This window comes from Centruroides sculpturatus, unplaced genomic scaffold, assembly GCF_000671375.1.
Source record: "Centruroides sculpturatus isolate CEXI.00-Female unplaced genomic scaffold, Cexi_2.0 scaffold22, whole genome shotgun sequence".
Lineage (NCBI taxonomy): Eukaryota > Metazoa > Arthropoda > Arachnida > Scorpiones > Buthidae > Centruroides > Centruroides sculpturatus.
Genome location: NW_019384323.1, coordinates 1,455,272 through 1,475,300, shown reverse-complemented (window position 1 = coordinate 1,475,300; position 20,029 = coordinate 1,455,272). Strand labels below are relative to the sequence as shown.

The window sequence follows — 20,029 nt, the reverse complement described above, 5'->3', positions numbered from 1 at the left end:
GACTTTACGAACGTACCCATTATTAAAGACTTCGATACAAAAATGAAAATTTGTGAATTGGCAAAGAAGTTTGATCTACCGGAATTGTCGGTCAGAACAATTATAAAAGGCAAAGAAAAAATTCTCGAAGCTGTGAAAAATGCTCAATCTTTAAATTCAAGCATCATTCGTAAACGTCACAGTATTATCGCTGAGATGGAAACAATGTTAAAATTATGATGTAATAATCAAGTAAATGTGAAAAATTGTAAAATAATATAGGCCTAATTTGTTATACATATGTATTATCTAAGATTTTATTAAACATTTTTTTCTAAATTATTGTTTTCTTTAGTCTCCAGCCCCAATTAAAAATTATTTGTATGTATTTATATGCGAAATTATACCCCGACTTACGTGAATTTGACTTACGCGGTTACCGCTCGGTCCCACCTATCGCGTAAGTTTGGGGTATTACTGTAATCTTATCTATTTTTAATCTGAGTTTATTTTTAAAATTGGTTATGATTATACTTGTTAAAAAAACATATTCATTTAAGAATATTGATACTTTTAAATTCAGATTAGCATCATCTCTCAACACAAACATTATTTATTGGGATTTTGTCCTTTATAAATTTGTTTTTGACTGCTTTATTATTATTACTATTATTACAGTAGCATTTGATGGATTGTATTCTACTTGGCTTATATATCATTTCCTACTGCTATACTCAACCAAGATCAAGGCCTAACTACAGAACAAGCTATTATTTTATGTACTGCTTATGCATATATTTACACTTAAGAATTTCTTGACTGTAACATATCTAATAAGATAGCTTTCTGTGGTGTGATGGATGTGCTATTGTGAAATCCTAATGTTTCTAAATTTATGTGCAATGTATGTGGTAAGATAAAAAAGAACTATGGATGTGATGAGTATCCATTCTCTGCAGGTACTTTATTTCATGGTGAATTCTAAATATTTACTAATTTTTCAGTGTATATATTTTGTATGTTGTGGCTGCTTGGAACATTATGCCTGTGATATGTGATTAAAACCAAATCTCATATCAGTCAATTAGTCTGATCTGTTGTGATGAATTGTCTGTGATTATATCTTGTTCATAGTAAATTTTGTGTGTTGATTTTGGTTTGAGTTGTATTTGTAGTAGAGTTGTGTTTGTGTGTAAATAGAAGTTTGTGTTTATGTGTAAATTTTTAATGTACAGTAATACCCCGAACTTACGCGATAGATGGGATTGAGCAATAACCACGTAAGTCGAATTCGCATAAGTCGGGGTATAATTTCGCATACAAATACATACAATTTATTTTTATTTGGGGCTGGAGACTAAAGAAAACAATAATTTAGAAAAAAATGTTTCCAAAAGTCTTTAACAGAGAGCTTGTTGTTTTGTCTCATAGCTTCATGCAGATGTGCAAACGATTGTCTCGTGTAATGAGCTTTGAATGTTTTGATGACTCCCTGATCCATCGGTTGAAACAAGCTGGTTGTATTTGGTGGCAAAAGTACAAGTTTCACGTGTGGGTCAAAATTAATTAAAGTTGTAGGGGGGTGACCTGGTGCATTGTCGATTATGAACATCACTTTAAATGGAATTTGTTTAGATTGGCAATGACATTTGACTTCAGGTATAAAGTGATGACCAAACCAGTTTTCAAAACAGAAGCTGCCACCCAAGCTTTATGATTCGACTTCCAAATCACAGGCAAGCCAGCTTTAGATTTTTTTCAGTGCTCTTGGATTTTCCAAGAGCACGTTAGATTCCGCGCGACACGTCCGAACATGTAAGCTGAACAATAGTGTGGGGGAAGTGAGTAATCAAGAGTTGCATGGCACTCAAACAAAAGAGGAATCGACGAGATTTGAAAATCATGTAACTTTGGGTTCACGTAAGTCGAGGTATTACTGTATTATATTTGCTTTTTAGTTATGTTCATGTAAGTTTGTGTTAAAAGCTTGCAATTCAATGTGATGTGTTGTATACACTATTTGTCAGAAAAGTTCCAGGTCAAAGCTCGTAAAAAACAGAAAATTGCAATTACCAAGTAATGATCCTAGCTCCTGGCAAAGTAGTCCCCTTAGCTATCTATAGTCTGCACAATTGCCAACATTTCTGGAGGTCTTGGAAGCAAGCAGAGAAAGGTTCAAGTGTGATGCTTGTTAGCTCATTTGTCACAGTCCATTGGATGTCTGTAATATCTTGACAAAACGTCAGTTGCTTTTTCACTCACGAAAAGAAGAAAAAAACACATTTTTCTGACAAAGGGTGGCAACTGAAAGGGATGTTTCATCAAGATATCGCAGACATTCAATGGACTGTGACAAATGAGCTAACAAGCATTACACTTGAAGCTTTCTCTGCTCACTTCCAAGACCTCCAGAAATGTTGGCAATTGTGTAGATTATAGATAGCTGAAGGGACTACTTTACCAGGAGCTAGGATCATTACTTGGTAATTGCAATTTTCTATTTTTTTGAGCTTTGTCCTGGAAATTTTCTGACAAAGGGTGGTTTCATGAATGATGTGACATTTCTTAAAACTGTTTGTTATCTGTGAATGTTGTCCTATAAAATATGCTTCTGGTAATTTGTGTTTATGACCTGGTTGTATATGGTAATTATAAGCTTTTCTGTCTCTTTAAAATGACATCTGTGAGCCAACAGTTTGACATAGTTCTTTCAATTTTATTCTGGCATTAATGCTTACTGTGGAACTTCTGGATTCAAGACTGCTTTAAGATGTATATATCTCTCTCTCTCTCTCATATGTATATTATCTAGATCAGTGTTGGATAGTGGTAAACTATTTTGTCTGCAAGAGTTACAACTTTGTATAATTATGATGATTCTTGTTTTTTGTAAAAATAGTTCTTGCAGTGTTTGTACTGAAGATTTACTATATTCTGTGAGGCTTCATTCTCTCTGTTGATTAGGAAAAGTTAGTTTTTCTATGGGTTACTTACAGTGGTATTTGTTATGTTTTGTTAGGGTTGTTCATATTTTTCTTTGGAGTTATATATTGGGCACTCACAGATCTAGAATAACTTCAAACAAATATGTGAATACTGGAATGATGTGTGTTGATTGTTTTTAATCAGAATTTTTATTGTATATGTATTTGGTTTGCTTTAATGTATGTTGTGAAATCTGAGGTATAGTGTTGTTCTCCATTGTTGCATTGTTTTCCAAAAATGTAAAGAGTGTTAGATGTATTTTGTATAGTATAGTGTATGCAGTAATGTTGGTGTGGGATGCTATTGAATGCCTTTCTGTAATCTATGTATGTTATGTAAGTTTCTATGTTCTTTCTCTGCTTGTTGTAGAATGACTGAATTTATGAGTATAATTGAAAGGCTGAGCACAACAATAGTCTAATCATTTCTGATGCCAAAATTGAGTTAACAGTGTCATACTTTCGCGTATTAAATATACTGTCTCTAAATAGAAAGAAAGATTACTAGGATTTTGATTAATTGGTAATGGAAACAAAACAAATTTAACAATAAAATATGAAAACTAGTGTACACTACCTTTATAATACCAACTTAAAAAAAAAAAAAAAAAAAACAGGGTTAGACCACGTTACACTTACCCTTTCAACTATTCTTTGACATTCCGTGTGGTTTCTATGACAGCCTTTGGTTCTTCTATGTGATGGTATATTTTATTTGTGTTACGTGAAGTGAGTATTATGTAATGTTTAGTCTTTATTGTCTAAGATCTTTGGTGTTTTGTTTTTTGGATTTTCTGTATGAAACCCAAAAATAATACTGTAAAACCTGTCTATGGCGACCACCCACGGTTCTTTCAAAAAGTGGTCTTTTAGACAGGTGGTCCTGTAATAACGTATTTCTGTACATATTTTGCGCACTTTTTAGCCATTTCTACTAAGCAAAACTCGAGGTGAGCAAAAATAAGCAAATTTTTTTTATGATAGGGCTATATTGGTATTGTATTTTATTCTTATCAGATAATCCGATTTACAGGAGTTGTCATGATCAGGAGTCGTCAGGAGCAAGTAGAACTTTGAAAGTTCTTCAAATGAACTTTCAAAGCTCCACTTGCTATATGCTACCCATCACTATACTTGCGCTATGTAGATGACATTCTACTAATATGGGAAAATTCAGAAGAGGAGTTTATCCAATTTATGCAGCAACTTTCAAGCATCCATTCCACCATCAATTTCACATGGGAAAAGGAGCAGGATCAATCTATAACATTTTTGGATATGCGGATACAGAAGTCACTAGAAGGGCCGCAGTTTACAGTGCATCATAAGTCCAACATGGTCCCCTATATCATTCAAGCCAATGCATTTCAACCATCGCGGTATGTCAATGCCGCCATAGCAGCTCTTATCAGAAGAGCGATGCTACTTCCCTCATCACAAGCTCTAATAAAAGTCAAATTGGAAATCGTAAGAACGGCAGTACATCACGCTGGATTCACAAGTGCCAAATTTACGCATGTACTACGTAGGGTAAAAGATTCCCTTTTCCCATTTACCAGACTACATAGCAAAAAAGAAATGTCTAGAGTACAATCAGCGTTGCTGTACCTAGGAGCACCATCCATACTTATTAGCCGTATTTTCCGGCGATACAGCTTTACTCTTCCTTTAACTCCCCTACCCAGCCTATGCAGGAGCATATGCAATGATCGGGATAAAGTCGACGTTTAGAAAAATCTGGAATATACACTAGAGATGCCACGAATATTCGGCTACTATTCGGTATTCGGCCTATTCGGCTACTTTTTTTAATATTCGGTATTCGGCCGAATAGTATGCAACATTCGGCCGAATACCGAATACCAAATCATGAAAAAAAAACCGCACATATTACTCAAAAACGTATTTATTTTAATCATAAATTATTACATTTAATACTTAAAATCTATCAGTGGTAAGTTGTAATGAATGAAAACAATTTTTTCAGCATTTGTTGATAGCAAACGATTGCGCTTTTCCTCATAAACTATACCTGCTTCTGAAAATAGCCTCTCACTATATACACTACTGCCGGGAGACGATAGATAAATCTTAGCGAATTCTGTCAGGCTTGGATACTGTTTTGCGTTTGCTGACCACCACTTGTAAAGGTCTGCCGTCCGATCTAGGCGAACAGTTTTCATATAAAGTGATACAGTGATATTTTTTATGTAATAATTAGTAACGCAATTTGATGTAACAATGAACAAATAATGCATGTTGTGACATGATCTACTCGCAAATAAAACAAATGTGCCCGCAGTGTCGCTACTGCACCCACCGCAATGTATCAGGTCGTAACATATCACCCGCGAAATGTACACATATTTTGCCGAACATTCGGCCGCCGAATATTCGGCGCTTCGGCCAAGAGTGTAGCCGAATGTTCAGTTTTCGGTATTCGGCAAAATCACCATTCGTGGCATCACTAATATACACAGTGCAACTGGAAAATCCAGTAACGGGGACAATTGAGAAGTATATAGGGGCAACGACAAGAATGCTCGCTTGCCGTATCGCAGAACATCAGGAGGATATAAACAAAGGAAGACAGACCACAGAGCTCGCCAGAACAGCAGGGCTATAACCCGTTATGGTCAAAAACAGTGTTGCTCAGGAGCTGTAATAACAGAAGAATTGTATTTATTTGGGAAGCACTCCTCACAATGACCACAGACGCATGCAATGTCCCCACACTCGACTTGCCCAAAATATGGGTTATTTTATACCAGCATTTAAACAGCAAAAAGCGCTAAGAGTCACACAATTAGTACGATCGCTCCTCAACGCATGCGCTGCTAGTCATGTGGATTTAAGATATTTCGAATGCCCGCAAAAGCTTGTTGCACGTGACCAACGGAATTATCGAACGTTATAATTTAGAAATTGACGAGAAAAATTTTCCGTTTTCTACTTGGAACACTCTGCACGTTCTAATTTTCAAATTTGTTCTTTTTCGCCTGAGGACGACAATATAATACTCGTCAAAAGTACTTGCGATATAAGAAAAATCGTATTAACGCTGAACTCAGTGCTTGTTATCAAGAAGTTAAATTTTTTGTCCCAGAAATTGTGAATGCTGGATATTATACACTTATTTTGACACAGGGATCTCAAGAACATTTTTCTTCCTTTTTGATTCAGTTTGCTTCATTCTTGTGTTTGATTGGATTGGGCGAAAAAGCAGACTGATAGTCTGAGAGTTGTTTTTATGTTGGTGTACCATCATGTTTTGAGTATAGGGTGAGCTTGGTATTAGTTGTCTGCAGAAAAGCTAGTCATTGTTTGTAAATAATTTTTTTTTTTAGTGTATAGGTTTTGAGTATGCTCTGGTGTTCTTTTGCTGATTAGTATGCTAGTTTTTGTTTGAGACTATCAATGTATTTCTGTAAATGGCTATTGTGTTATTCATGCTGTCTGTTTTAATTTTCCTAAATATTTTCCTAACATGTTTTATTTAATTTGGTGTTATGTTGGTTTTAGTATATTGTCAGTCTGCCTAATTGTTATCTAATGTTATTTATTTGTTTCTAGTCTTGTTTTCTGGGCATGCTTATGATTTGTCTGTGTTTTAATTGTATCTGTTCATGATTGTAATTTAAGTCCATGGTATGCAACTATATTGACTGCAGCAGAATAAACTAATATATGTATGTCTGAAAGTATTGAATGTGTTCTGGTAATACTGTATATGTGTATTTAGTAGTGATGTAATGAATATTCGGTTACTATTCGGTATTCGGCCGAATACCGAATACCTAAAATAGGAGTAATAAATAACAAAAACACAGTAAATTAATCATTTTGGTATTTAACGTTATTAAGTTAGTGTTGTTTGTTTATATTTATTTATAACTTATAACATGCACAAAATAAAAAAGAACATAATATTAGTCACTTGTATTCACAATTTATAATTACAAAGATCAGCACACGTACAGACCTATTCGTTCGAGAATCATCGCACATCTGAGGGTCTGACCCTGCCTATCCTTCTTTTAAAGCGCTTGTCTTTGCTCTTCCCTTTCTCTTTCCTCTATCGCTCTAGTTCACGTATGCATACATCACAATACACGCTCACAATACTTTCGATTCGTCACTTTTCCATCGTAGATTTCCAATTTTATAATTACGTGACTCTTAGCCTGGTGATAATGGAGAAAAGAGACAGAGGACATCAGTATAAGTCACAGTTATGATTTCGCAGATTCGAAACAGCTTGGTAGCCCGAATGACCCCAGGTTTTTGCCTGTACACACTAAGTGACTGTCATTACAAGCATTGTAATGACAGTCACAGTACAAACACTTGTTTGGCATTGACGGCCGCGAAGTTCAGGCCAATAAGCTGCCTTGGATTGTTCAATTATGTTATCAACTCAATTTCATATTTATTTTCACATTTTCACTTTGCGGTTCTTCTCTGTTCTGTTATTTACATGTGTAGGTCATTTCATTGTTGTTCACATTTGATATCATCACTTATCACATTCTGCCATGATGCTCATGTCTGTCCACTACAACTCTCAAGAATTGATGCGATTGGCGAAGCGTAGTGACAGCGGGCCAATAGAGATCAGGGTCCTTATTATAATGCGGTTTGCGTGCCAATTTTCGTACGTGCGTTAATCAAGCCAAATAGTTTGGCCGAATATTCGGTTATTTGGCCACGCTCCTGGCCGAATATACTATTCGTTGCAACACTAGTATTTAGATAGTGTGGCAGTTTTACCAGTTTGTTTTAATATATGTATTTTGGGTTCTCTGTGCTGGTTCTACTCTAACATATATAGGGAGTGTTTTTGGAATAAATTTGTGATTGTGTTTATTAATTCTATGACTGTAGTCTCACAGGTTATAATTGTTGTATTAATGTTTTCATTGATGTATGTTATGCTGTATATATTTTCATGGATGACTGCTACTGTCAAGGAGTGTTTAGTCTTCTGTGTGATAGTATTACTGTACGTTGATGTATCTGTTGTTCATTTTTTGGTATGTTCAACCATTGTTTATGAAATATAGTTATGTACAATTGTTCTTTTCTGATTAAGAACTCTCTGCACTGTAACAGAGATGTAGGTATTTTTGTGGGAATTTGTCATGTAGTGTCTGCAGGTTTTCATGTCTATTTCAAGTTTTGTAATAGTGCAGGGGTCATGCTGCCTTTTGCAAAATTCATGGCAATTAGAGTGGAAAATAGCTGCAGAGCAGTCCACCACAAATTCACTCAGTAAAAATTGATTTTGAGAAGACTTTCAAAGGCATAGGCTGAGTGGCACAAAGGATTCAATTTCACTTAGATTTGCTACTCACGCTATAACACAAATTTTACTGTTAATAAACAAAAAGTTGCTTGAGAAGCTCAATGATAAAAACTGTGGTTTTTTTTTTTTTTTTATATTGTCAGTCATCCTTTCATTTCTGGTTGGTACAAAAAGTTACAGTAAGCGAAAGTAAAAAACCTCCGAATAAAAGTTAATCGTTAAAGCAATAATTAATAGTTGTTACTGCTTGAGTTGTAAAGATTTTAAGATTTTCATTCCAAGAAAGTATAATTTTCTTTTATTTTGAATTTTGATTGAAGTTTTGAAGTTTCCTTTAATCGTTATTTTTAACCTTTAATATAGTAATATTTATTAATTAAAATTTTAAAAAATTATCTTTGCATTTATTCTAAAATTGTCTTGGCAAAGTACAGTTTGCTACATTTTTCTGTTCTACTAATTTACTACTATTGTGAGAAGCTTAATAGTTAGAATTTGTTATTAAAGAACTCTTGATAATGGTCTATAAACTAGACCAAAAACATTCAAATTCGACGTTATATTGCTTCAAACATTCAAATTCGACGTTTATTCTTCAAAAATTACAGCATCAATAGTGTATAAGATTAGTAACTTTGAATACTGACTAATATACATGTACAGTAGAGCATCATTTATCCGAATCTATTGAGGACTGGGGTTGTTCGAATAACCAATTATGTACGAAAAAATATATTAACCTATCCTATGTTGAAATTTTTCTCCATTGCCTGTTGCTTTGCATTGAATTTTCGTCAATGTTAAGCCAGACATAACTTTTTTAAAATAATAATTGTGGCTATTGTATCGTTAAAAATTATTTCTTTATTTTGTACAAACAAAATAAATACAGTGGGTGATCAGTCAATGAACATAATCTGTTCCAAGACTTTGTTCGTTAACCAATTATTGATTTACCATAGGTTTTTATGGGAATTTGATTAATTCGTTCCGGAGACTCCAAAAAGTAAAAAATATATAGAGGAGAAGGTGGTATTATGGAACCCCAATTACATTTTAGTGAATTGTAAACAAGGTATCATAACTACACCCACATTTTTTGTGCGAAAAGTACTGGTAACTAGTAAAATAAATGTTCCTAATTGGATTTTTCACTAGTGTAATTATAAGTATGGTTTTTGAAGGCTATTACACAAAAAGTCCAAAAGTAGGCTTAGAGAAAATAGGGTGGTAATATGGAACCTTACAGTATATTTTCAAAAAAATGCTTTAATGTAGCCAAAAACAAATAGGAAAGTACAAAAAATGTTAAATAATTACCAAATTATTTACTCCAATGTATTTTATCGTAAAAATGATTTTATAATAGAAAAATATGACCTCCATCAACAATATATATTCCAGCAGCTCTTTTTCAATATTCTCGGAAAGAATTGACTTTCTACCTAGTGTCTTTTTCACAAATTGCTCCAGACGAATGTTTGCTTGTAAAGAGAGAGTTCGAAGGAGTTGAGTTCCATATTACTGTAAAAGCATCAATGGGGTCCGTATTTCACGCATCGCCATCTTGAATTAACTTACGTCTGTCGAGACCAAAATTTAAGAAACGTGAACATCACACAGATTAATATGTACCCCTAAGTCTCTGGAACAGAATACATGCACTAGTGTACCTACAACTACACGATTTATATTTTAAAAATAATTAAATTCACTTAGCATTCAAAACTTGCGAATTTTGAAAAAAACAAATTTGCTGATTAAATACGGACAACCGTTTAACTGAAGTAGAACGGGTTTTCCCCTTGCTTTGGATGTCTGCCTAGTTCAGTTCAGCCACATTCCGCTACAGTTCGCCTTTATTATCAGTTTGAAATGGGGTGGTTCCATAATACCCGCAGTGTTCCATAATACCACCTTCTCCTCTACTTTTTTACTACGTTTATTTATATGTAATAGTAAAAATACATATATATATAGTCTTGCATTTTTATTAGTCATATTTTTTTGCTTGTGGGGGTTAAAGAATCTGTCCAATGTTGATTGCTTTTCTCTTTTCATCAGGATTTTTCAGAAGAAATTAATAGAATTGTAATTGTAAAGATTGCCAACCCCGTTAACCTTATTCTGGTTTGGATGCCACTTGGATGATCGTCATTCTGATATCCTCCCACTTCTTCAAAAGATCTTTAGTAGCAGATGCAGGGCTGTGGAGTCAGAGTCAGAGTCGGAGTTTTGGTGTTTTAGCCTGAGTTGGATTGGTAAGGAAAAGTTGGAGATGGAGTCGGTAGATTTTTATGCAACTCCACAGCCCTGAGCAGATGTCAACATTGGTCCTCTTTCATCTTCCTCTTTTTCAAAAGAAAACGCATCTCGCTGAGTTTCTTGGTATTCTTCATTTGAGAGTTCTTGGAGTTCTTCTGTCGTCAGATCAGTTTCAGGTTCCATTATGAGCTCTAAAATGCTCTTTATTTCTCAGATGTGATTTTCATGACTCCATTAGCAGCTTGAGACTTCCTGATATATCTTTCATAGCTAAGATTGTGCCTAATGTAGACCAGTTCAAGCCATTCTGCCTAGCAATATTAGACATCTTGTGCCCACTTTCTGCCTTGGCTATGATCTCTTGCTTTGTTTCTATGGTGAGCACAGTTCTTGACACTCCTCTTTTTAGGCTCCATATTATCAGTTTATTTTTTAAATAAAAAAAATTCAGAAAAGCACTTAGAAAAATTCAGAGAACAGAAATCAACTAACCCACAAAAAATTATTTAAGTGCAAGGCCCAGATGAAATTCAAAATTTGATATTAAAACGTTAACGAATATCCGATGAGACAGTTAAACTTTCATCTTTCATAAATAAACCCCGATGCAAAACTTAACAAGTGCATGTCAAACAGTCTCGCGAATACTATAAAAAATTATTTGTCAGAAAGGTAAACAAACAGCTGAAATTACAAGGGAGAGTTTCAAAATTCGGAGGAATATTATACTATCCGATCGGTATCTGGTTGACGTTGATGTTGACATCTCCCGTGCTCCGAAAGGTTTCGAATTGTTACTTGAAGACAAGAGAAAATCAATCGGTTTTCGTTATTTTCCGTCACTTATTTTTGTTTGTTCAGTAAAGTGTTCATTAACCGAACATGGGTTCGTTGTCCGATCATAAAAATCTTTTCCGAAAGTGTTCGCTATCCGAACCATTCATTAACCGAACACCCACTGTATATTGAAAAATATAAAAATAAAAAAAAATTATATTTTGGAAGTTAATTTAGTATCAAAAATGTTTGATTCAGCATGACACAGTCCAACTGGAACGCTTTCGGTTAACCGATGTTTTAGTTGATCAGCTTTTGGATAAACGATACTCTACTGTACTGTAGTTTTTAATAAAACTCCATCTTCTAGAATATAATATTTTTAACCAATAAAATGAATTTATTTTTTTCAAATGATATGATACTCTTATACTCATAAGCACATTAATATAAACTGACTCAGATAAAATTTTGTATTTCAAATCATATTTTTACACAAGAAAGTGATTAGTGTTGTTTGTAGGATGTATCCTGAAAATTTGCACAAATATGAATAACATTTTCTAGTAATTTTAAATAATTGCACATACACATGAGATAATATATATTCTTTTTATAATGTTCTTGGTTCCATTTATTGAAAAAGTTTATGTAAGTAACACTCGATGTTAAAAGTGGAACAATTAAGTGATTTCAATCAAAGAAATGTAATTGGCAGAATTTTCACTGAAAATTGGGAAAATGGAAATCTTATGCAGTTAAACATCTCTCTGCAGTTATACAGTGTACAGTATTACTTCAGGAGTAGAGCAAGAGGAACATGCAGAAAGAAGAATGAGAAGTGGTTGAAAGAGGAAAATGACCAAAAGGAAGAAGAGCCAATTGGAGGAAGAAGTCTTGGAAAAAGTTGGACAAATGCTTAGAAAATTGGAAAGAAGGTTCAAAATTTCACATGGACATGGTTGCTGGATTCTGAAGGAACATTAAATGACACTCAAGAGCAAAAGTCCTCTCCAAAATACACAATGAAACAACTTGCTGTTCAAAAAACCCTTCTGTGGAAGCTGCATGATGGAATCTTGAAGATCTTAAACAATCTTGATGTGGTTATGGACAATGAATCCTATTTCACTTTTGATGGAAGTGAATGTGCTGGTAACAATTACTATTTCATGAAGAAGGGCTAGATGTGGATCCCAAAGTCATTCAAAAGCCATTCCAAGTTTTCGTCAAAGTAATCAGTTGGTCCAAAGAGATGTTTACAGACCTTCATTGCTCTATTACAGCTGTCCATTATGAAAGAAGTGCATGACAACAAATGCATTCAGAAGAGGCCATTATCCTTTCTCTAAAGAAATACTATCCTGACCTAGGATATGTCTTCTGGCCAGACATGGCCACCACCCATTGTGCTCATGACAGTTTTCAAGTTGGACCATTACAGAATTTGATAATCTCCCATGAAGCCAACATTTCAAATGTTGTGCAACTGAGACTGATTATGAGATTTTGGTACTATCTGAAGCAAAAAGTTTATGGAAATGATTGAGAAGTTGGATTCACAAAGAAATTAGAGGGTAGAGGATCAAGGACTAACTGCCATTTCAAAGCTGACCCATTCCAGAGGCTAGTGGAATGGGTTTAGACTGAAATTCTAATTACGGCATTGATCATCTCATCTGAATGTTAACAACTTATCTGTACCTAAACATCTTTATTTCAAAATAATGAATTTCAAATAACTTTGAAATTTGTGCAGAGTTTTTAGGATACACAGACTTATTTAATACGGATTTTTATCAGATACTAGCAGATGAGCCTAGCATTGCTCAGGGAAAAAGTATTGATAGCAAAGATTAAGATTATTAGATTATAGCTGATCTTACCCGTTTTATTGAGTGCAAGAATGCCCCTTCTCTTCTGAGACTAATTAGAAAATTTTTAGATATCTGCTTACCACACCAGGATAACAATAATTAAGACTCACTGCAACCACTAACCTAACCAGTGCATAGTACCACTAAGTGATTAATAAACATTTCTGTAACTCTTTCTGGGTTCTTCTTCAGGTTTACTAAATTCGAGAAATAAGCTGGGTCTTCCAGAATCATTTATAAATATAAATTCAAACATAAAATCAAACATTAAGACGAAGAGTTCAAATAAAGCAAACTTATGTGCATGCGCTCTTCATGTCAACTTTATATATGAAATGCTCATATACACACACGTCACCTATTGTAGGATAAATGTACTATGCCAGAAACCTTCACGGGAGTGTATTAAACAACTTCCCAAAGTTTCATGACAATTGGATAAATGGGTAGTAATGCATGAAGGACAGACAGACATACATTCATTTTTACATATATAGATAACTTATATTAAAATAATATCTAAATTTTGCATAATAAATGGCATTATTAGGAAAAATTGTTTAATTCAAATTTCAAAAATTATAACTGGAAATATTGGTTTGAACTTCAGATAATTTCATATTACTTGATTTTGTTTATAATGCTGTTTAATAATACATTTTATGAATTCTTTCTCTTTTTAGTTATATAATTGCATAAACTAAAAATTAATAGTTCATCTGTGTTTTTATCATGAAAACTCCCAAAGTAACATGAATATTACTTCATAATTTTACAAATGTTATATGAATTTTTAGAATGATTAATTTATTGAAAATAAACAAATATTGATTATTCAGCATGTTTAGAGATAATTATATGTATATTTTATTTTTTTTAGTTGTTAAATACAGAAAAGACTTGTTAATAACAACAATGACAATATAAATAATAATTATTATTTATAAAATAAAATAAAACAATTGTATATTACTTTAAAAATTGTATAATTTAAGGTTTAGCTGATTGATAGGAAAAGAATATATTCATTAAGATAAAATATTTATTTTTAGAAGTATATATAAAAACTCACTCACATAAAAATTTACAAATTCATTTCACTTAATATAAAAAAAAGAGAAGTGTTAGTATAAGTGCAATAAAGATGGCTGTTTTTAAGGAAACTAAATTTTTTTTTATTTGAGAAACATTTTTATATCTAGGGCCTAGCTTCAGCTCCAAACTTTAAAAAACAAAAATGAAACAAATATAAGATTCTCATGATATTGCTAGCAATTTCTAAGTTCAAAAGGTCATACATGAACTTAACTGATCTTAAATGACATTGTTGAACATTTTAAAAATTGAAGAAAAATAATGCATGGTTTTAAATATATTGTTCTTTAAATGTTATGAAAAAGTTGTTGACAAAATCTCAAGGTTGTAGGTTGTTTCAGTCTGTATATTGCACAAAACAACAGTATACTGTACCATATGTGCAAATAGTAAAAATTAAATTACTAAACCAAAACCTATAGATTGGTTGTTTGTTATATTGTGACAATTTAATGAAACATTTTATTATTTCTGCTATTTTCAATTCAGTATCTTGAATTCATTTATATGCATAATGAAAAATAAGTTATTTAAACAATAGATGTTATCTCTTCATACTACCAGTTGTATATTTTCATTTTTTAGTTCATTTTCATTATGTCATTCCTAAACAGAAATGTTCTGATAAAAACGAAAGTAATTTTTTTAGAATAATTAACAGAGTTGTGTATAAGCATAAAAAAGAAATTGGAAGCAGATATGATGCACAAAAGAGTTTGTAGTTGAATGATATATCTTGAATTTCATTTGAAAATTTTCAATTTAATGGCGTTAAAAGAATTTGAAGTAAATTAATTACTTTCCAATACTGAAATACATTACTTAAACACAGACAAAACTTCTATGTTTTATATGCCTCTTTAAGATGTCTCTTTATAACAAACAAAAGCATGTAAAACTGCTAATTTTAGGTAATATACTGGTTTAGGTGTTTCATTTGTATTTAAGAATTTGAAGTAATTTATATAATACAAACACACACTTATATTTATTTATTTAAGAACAATATGTTCTTAAACTGTTCATACAGTTCTTTCACTGAAAACATAATTATGAAATATTCTGTGCAGCTTATATCCTCATTCATCTTTTGAAATTTTCTTAAAATTTTTGACTTATTACTAATAAAATCTTCAGTTATGTAATTTTATTTTCTGATTCTCTCCAATTAATATCATCATTTATAATAATTTAAAAATAATATATCAGTAGTAGAAATATTAGAACTGATGATACAGTTAAAAATTTATAAATGTTGTGCTGTATAAATAATGACTTTTAATCTGATATAAAAATTTTTGAATTATTGATGGTAGTAATTTTTTCAATTTTGTTAGTTTTCCTGCTGTTATGTGTACATAACAAGAGAAAATATTGGAATCATGTCAAATTTGACCCTCTAAATTTTTTGCAAATCTCCATGTTCTGAGACCTCCTGAGCCCAAAAAAGTAAAAAAAAAAAAAATCTGTATATGTGTATATTGGTGTCTATTTTGTTTAAAATCTCAGGATGGGGTAATTAAGAAACAAAATTTGGTGTTGTGGTTTGTATGTGAGGGGCATTGATGCTATTAAAGTTTGGTTGTGAAAGGTAGAACGGGTGGTAAGATATAGGGGTGTCATGTCATATTTCAAGGGGACTTAATGAAGATTTTATTCATTATTAACATTTATATTTTTTTATGAAACTCATCTCTATCCTCAAAATTAAGGTTTTTGCCATTTTATAATAATTATATAATAAAATCTGATATAATAAATATCATTTTATAATAAAATCTGATAACAAATGGCACCACATACAATCTTATATATTATAATTAAATAAGATATATTATTATAGTATATTCTGTAAAAGTCATTTTTTTAACAGTCAGGAAAGTTACACAGTTTGTTGCTGGATTTTTTAAAATTGTATTATTAAAAGAAAGTTTTGAAAAATGAAAATGGACAATATTTTCATTAAATTTAAATATGTATTGCATATAAAGATATTTTTCAATACATGTATTTTTTGCTATTGCTTCAAAGGGAATGGTGTGACTTTGCAATGTCATTCAAAAGATATTATAGGAAAAAAATTATTAATAATTGAAAATTTTATTTGGATCCAAAAACTGATTGATTAGATTTTTAACTTCAAAGATATTTGCATTTCTCATTGTCTCAAATAATTGAGAAAAAGACAGGTTTACAATGTTTATGATGATAAGAATTAACAGATTCTTATTTCTCCTAGTTTTATATAAGTGTTGAAGCCAGTGAATATAATAAGATACTCAAACACTATAAAATTAATCTTTTTATGTTTAGTATTTTTAATATTTTATTATGTTGAAGTCAAATTGATTGAAACAGACAGTGAATAGTGACTAATATGAACAAAGACAACAGATTAACTCAGCAATCTGGACATTTGGCATTGATATTGTATATTGTACTATAATGATAAAGGAAAAAATATTTAAATTGACTGTTATTTGTATATTAGTTGATGGTTTTCATAAGTCACCCAATCAATAAACTTGCATAATTCAATCTTCCAACTAGTCTTATCTCAGTTTTTTATGAATTATGTTATTGAGAATTTCCCTGCAGAATTTCTGCCAATTTTCACATCATACAATTTATTTGATTCATTCTGCTTCTGTTTTTCTTTTTCTCCTAAATTTGATTGTTTCTTAATGCCTTCCTTCCAGATGCAATGTAGAAATATTGGGATTAATCTACAAAAGTGATGTGAAGTGTCAGAGTACTGTCTAAATATGGAATTGTGAAAACTTCATTTGACAGGTTTAAGGCCATAAAAAAATCTTAAAAAGCAATTGCACCAAAGATTTCTTAAAATGTTATTCACAGAAAGCATATAATTCATTGTATTGTCCATTTAATAGGGGTTTGAAGAATAGGAAGGATACGAGGATATTTTTTTTCTATTGTCTTCAGAACGGTAGTGTTCACTTAAGATAAAAATACATCAATAGTCTTATTATTATGTAAGGGGCAGACTTTTTGTTTCCTAAACCTAGGTTTCACTGTATTATTGTACAAACTAAAAGATCACTCTCATATTATTTTCTGAAACTATTTATTAAAGTTTTTGTTTTTATGAAAAATATTTGTAAACCGTTTAATATGAATTACCTTAACAGATATTCAAATTTCAACAGATATTGATTAAAAAATACTGTGTATTACGAATAAATTCCTTTCTAGTTTTTCTGTTAGAATCCTAAGTATCAGTTTTCATATTTTTTAAGTAAATTTTTTATGTTATTATATAATAACTATCATTTTATATATATTATTTAAGTGTAATTTATCAATTTGAGTTACTTGTTATTAATTATGAGATTATCATAGAACGACAGATTATAATTGTGTGAAAATGCTTCAGATATTTAATCTTCCTTTTTTTTATAAATTGATTAATAAATTTTTCTAAAATAAATGAAGTGAATATCAATAATTGTTAACAAAATGTTGTCAGTATTGCTTTGACTCATTTAAATTTCATTTTGCATTTTGTTTATTCTTTCAAATACAGTGGTGCCTCGTATAATGGACGCTGCGAATAACGAACTTTCTGTTTGGCTGTTATGTGACTCGAGCAACGGACTTTCCGTTCGGCAGTTACGTGAGGCGACCAATGGACTTTCTACGAACAAGTGCAAATGATGTTTCCACTCTTTTGCCGTTGCCAATGACAATATGCTATTTTTATAATATATTAGTATTATTAGAATATATTATCAGTATATCTGAAGNGAGAAGCGCCTCAAAGTAAAGGTCAGCTGCATCATGTCACTCTGATATGTGTAAAAAAGTACATATTATAAAGACTGTTTTAGTTTTTGGAGGAGTTTTACTGGTTTGTTTTAATATTCACATTATTTTTTCACATGTATTTTTGTAAATTATATTTAGATGTATTTCCACACGTTTAAATATAATTTAAGAAATATTCATATTAATTTATGTTATTGCATACACAAATACTCATATTAATTTATGTTATTAATTATAAAAGTATAATTTTGATATTACATTTTGTATCTTTATTGGAGCTTCTAATACGTATAGTCTATGAAATTATATCAATCATATTTATCACGAGATAATAATTTTAAAAAAAACTATGAGAGGAAAAATTGATTTAATAATTCTGAAAGATTGATTAGTTTAATTACAATAATTCACAATTTTTCTAGAAATCAATAAAGTACCAAATTATTATGATTAAAGTACACCTATATATTTTGATATGGTGAAATTTCATAATATGCCAAAGACATTTCCGTAAAAGTTAGTACAGAAATTCGCCACTATGGTATTTTTGAGCTGCATACAATAAAAAACAATTATATTTGCAGGGATATTTTAAAGTGTGATTTGTCAAGTAATTTTCGCAAATTTTTCAGCCTTGAAAGACAATGTCATATCGCATGAGAACCAACACAGATCATCAATTTTTATCGCCTCTTAAACACTGTCTATTGTCTTCACACATATACCGCTAGAACGGAGGCCACATTAAGCAGCATCGCTTGCATTGCTGTGGTCTTTGTATGGCATAAGTGCCTTCTACAAACGAAATTTTGTTGTTTGCAGAGCCAAACGTGCAATGTGTGAGTTTTGGTAATTATTTTAATAGAAATGATTAATCAAGATTTTTAATTTTACAGAGGACGTAAAATGAATACACATTTGGAAAATGCTATCCAAGAAGCAATGCTTGAATTAGATAGACAGACAACAACTTTAGTGAAGGGTTCTTCAGTTGCTTCCCATTCCCCACCTATTACTAATAGCCGAGCAGGGAAATCTCGGGGACCTAAATATCGGAGACTAAGATAACAAATCTGTGAATCTGTACATGTATTTAGCGACAACTACTTGTTATAGCCATGGTGATGACTTGTTGACTGATGTTCTGAGTAACACTTTCTGTGTGCCTCACTTTTCATTAGATTATTATGAAGAAATATCATTGGCCTGGTGGTTATCATAAATCCAGCAAAAACACTTCTCAGTTATGCACCTGCAATTGTTTTTGTTTATTTGGAAGTTTTAAGAATGTCTGTTGGCGTTGAAGCTTGTAGTTTATGGGCCAATCATGTGTATAAAAAAATCCCTCATTTTTGTCTGTATACTCATCATGTAAGCACCACAAAGACTGGTGCTGTTGACAGATTTCTCAACTGCTTATTGGATCTTTTGAAGTATCCATGAGCAGATATCATCCTTGAGGGATATGACAATAATTGACAGTGGAGAAACACAAATCATTGGACACACCTGTTATCGCTTAGCTGAGTTAGTTTTGCCAGATGAAGAGTGTAAAAGTTGACTACTCATCGAGTGCAGTTGTTTCTGTTTTTATAATGCATAAGCATAGGGTGATGCGTCTATGCTCAATGTAGTTTATTTCCCTTAAATGGATTCGGTTGTTGACGTTGTGTGTGGATGTGCTTTGTGCACCCATTTTTAGCCAGATGCTCCTTCAGAGATTAAAACCTTATGCACTTCAAACCCATTGTGTGAGTGTCTTTGTTTGCATGTTAAAAGTTTTGTTAGTACAGTATATGGGAAATACTGGAATTAAATTGAAAATTTTACTGAAACTTAATATTGTATCTTGCAAAAGCAAAATATTTTGCATTAATTTGAAATACAATTAATAATGATCAATAAACGTTGTTTAGTATTCCTTACTCTGCCATACTGAAAATAAGATCTACAAATTA

The 20,029-nt window shown here is 31.8% G+C and overlaps 1 protein-coding gene across 1 annotated transcript in view; it reads left to right on the top strand.

The window, feature by feature from the left end:
• Positions 1 to 20,029, top strand: part of LOC111626067 (mucin-17-like) — a 105,026-nt gene extending 84,997 nt beyond the window's left edge. The window contains exon 12 of the mRNA XM_023369355.1: positions 18,968 to 20,029. Coding sequence (XP_023225123.1) covers positions 18,968 to 19,139 — 172 coding nt within the window. The 3' untranslated portion in view covers positions 19,140 to 20,029. The remainder of the gene's footprint in view (positions 1 to 18,967) is intronic.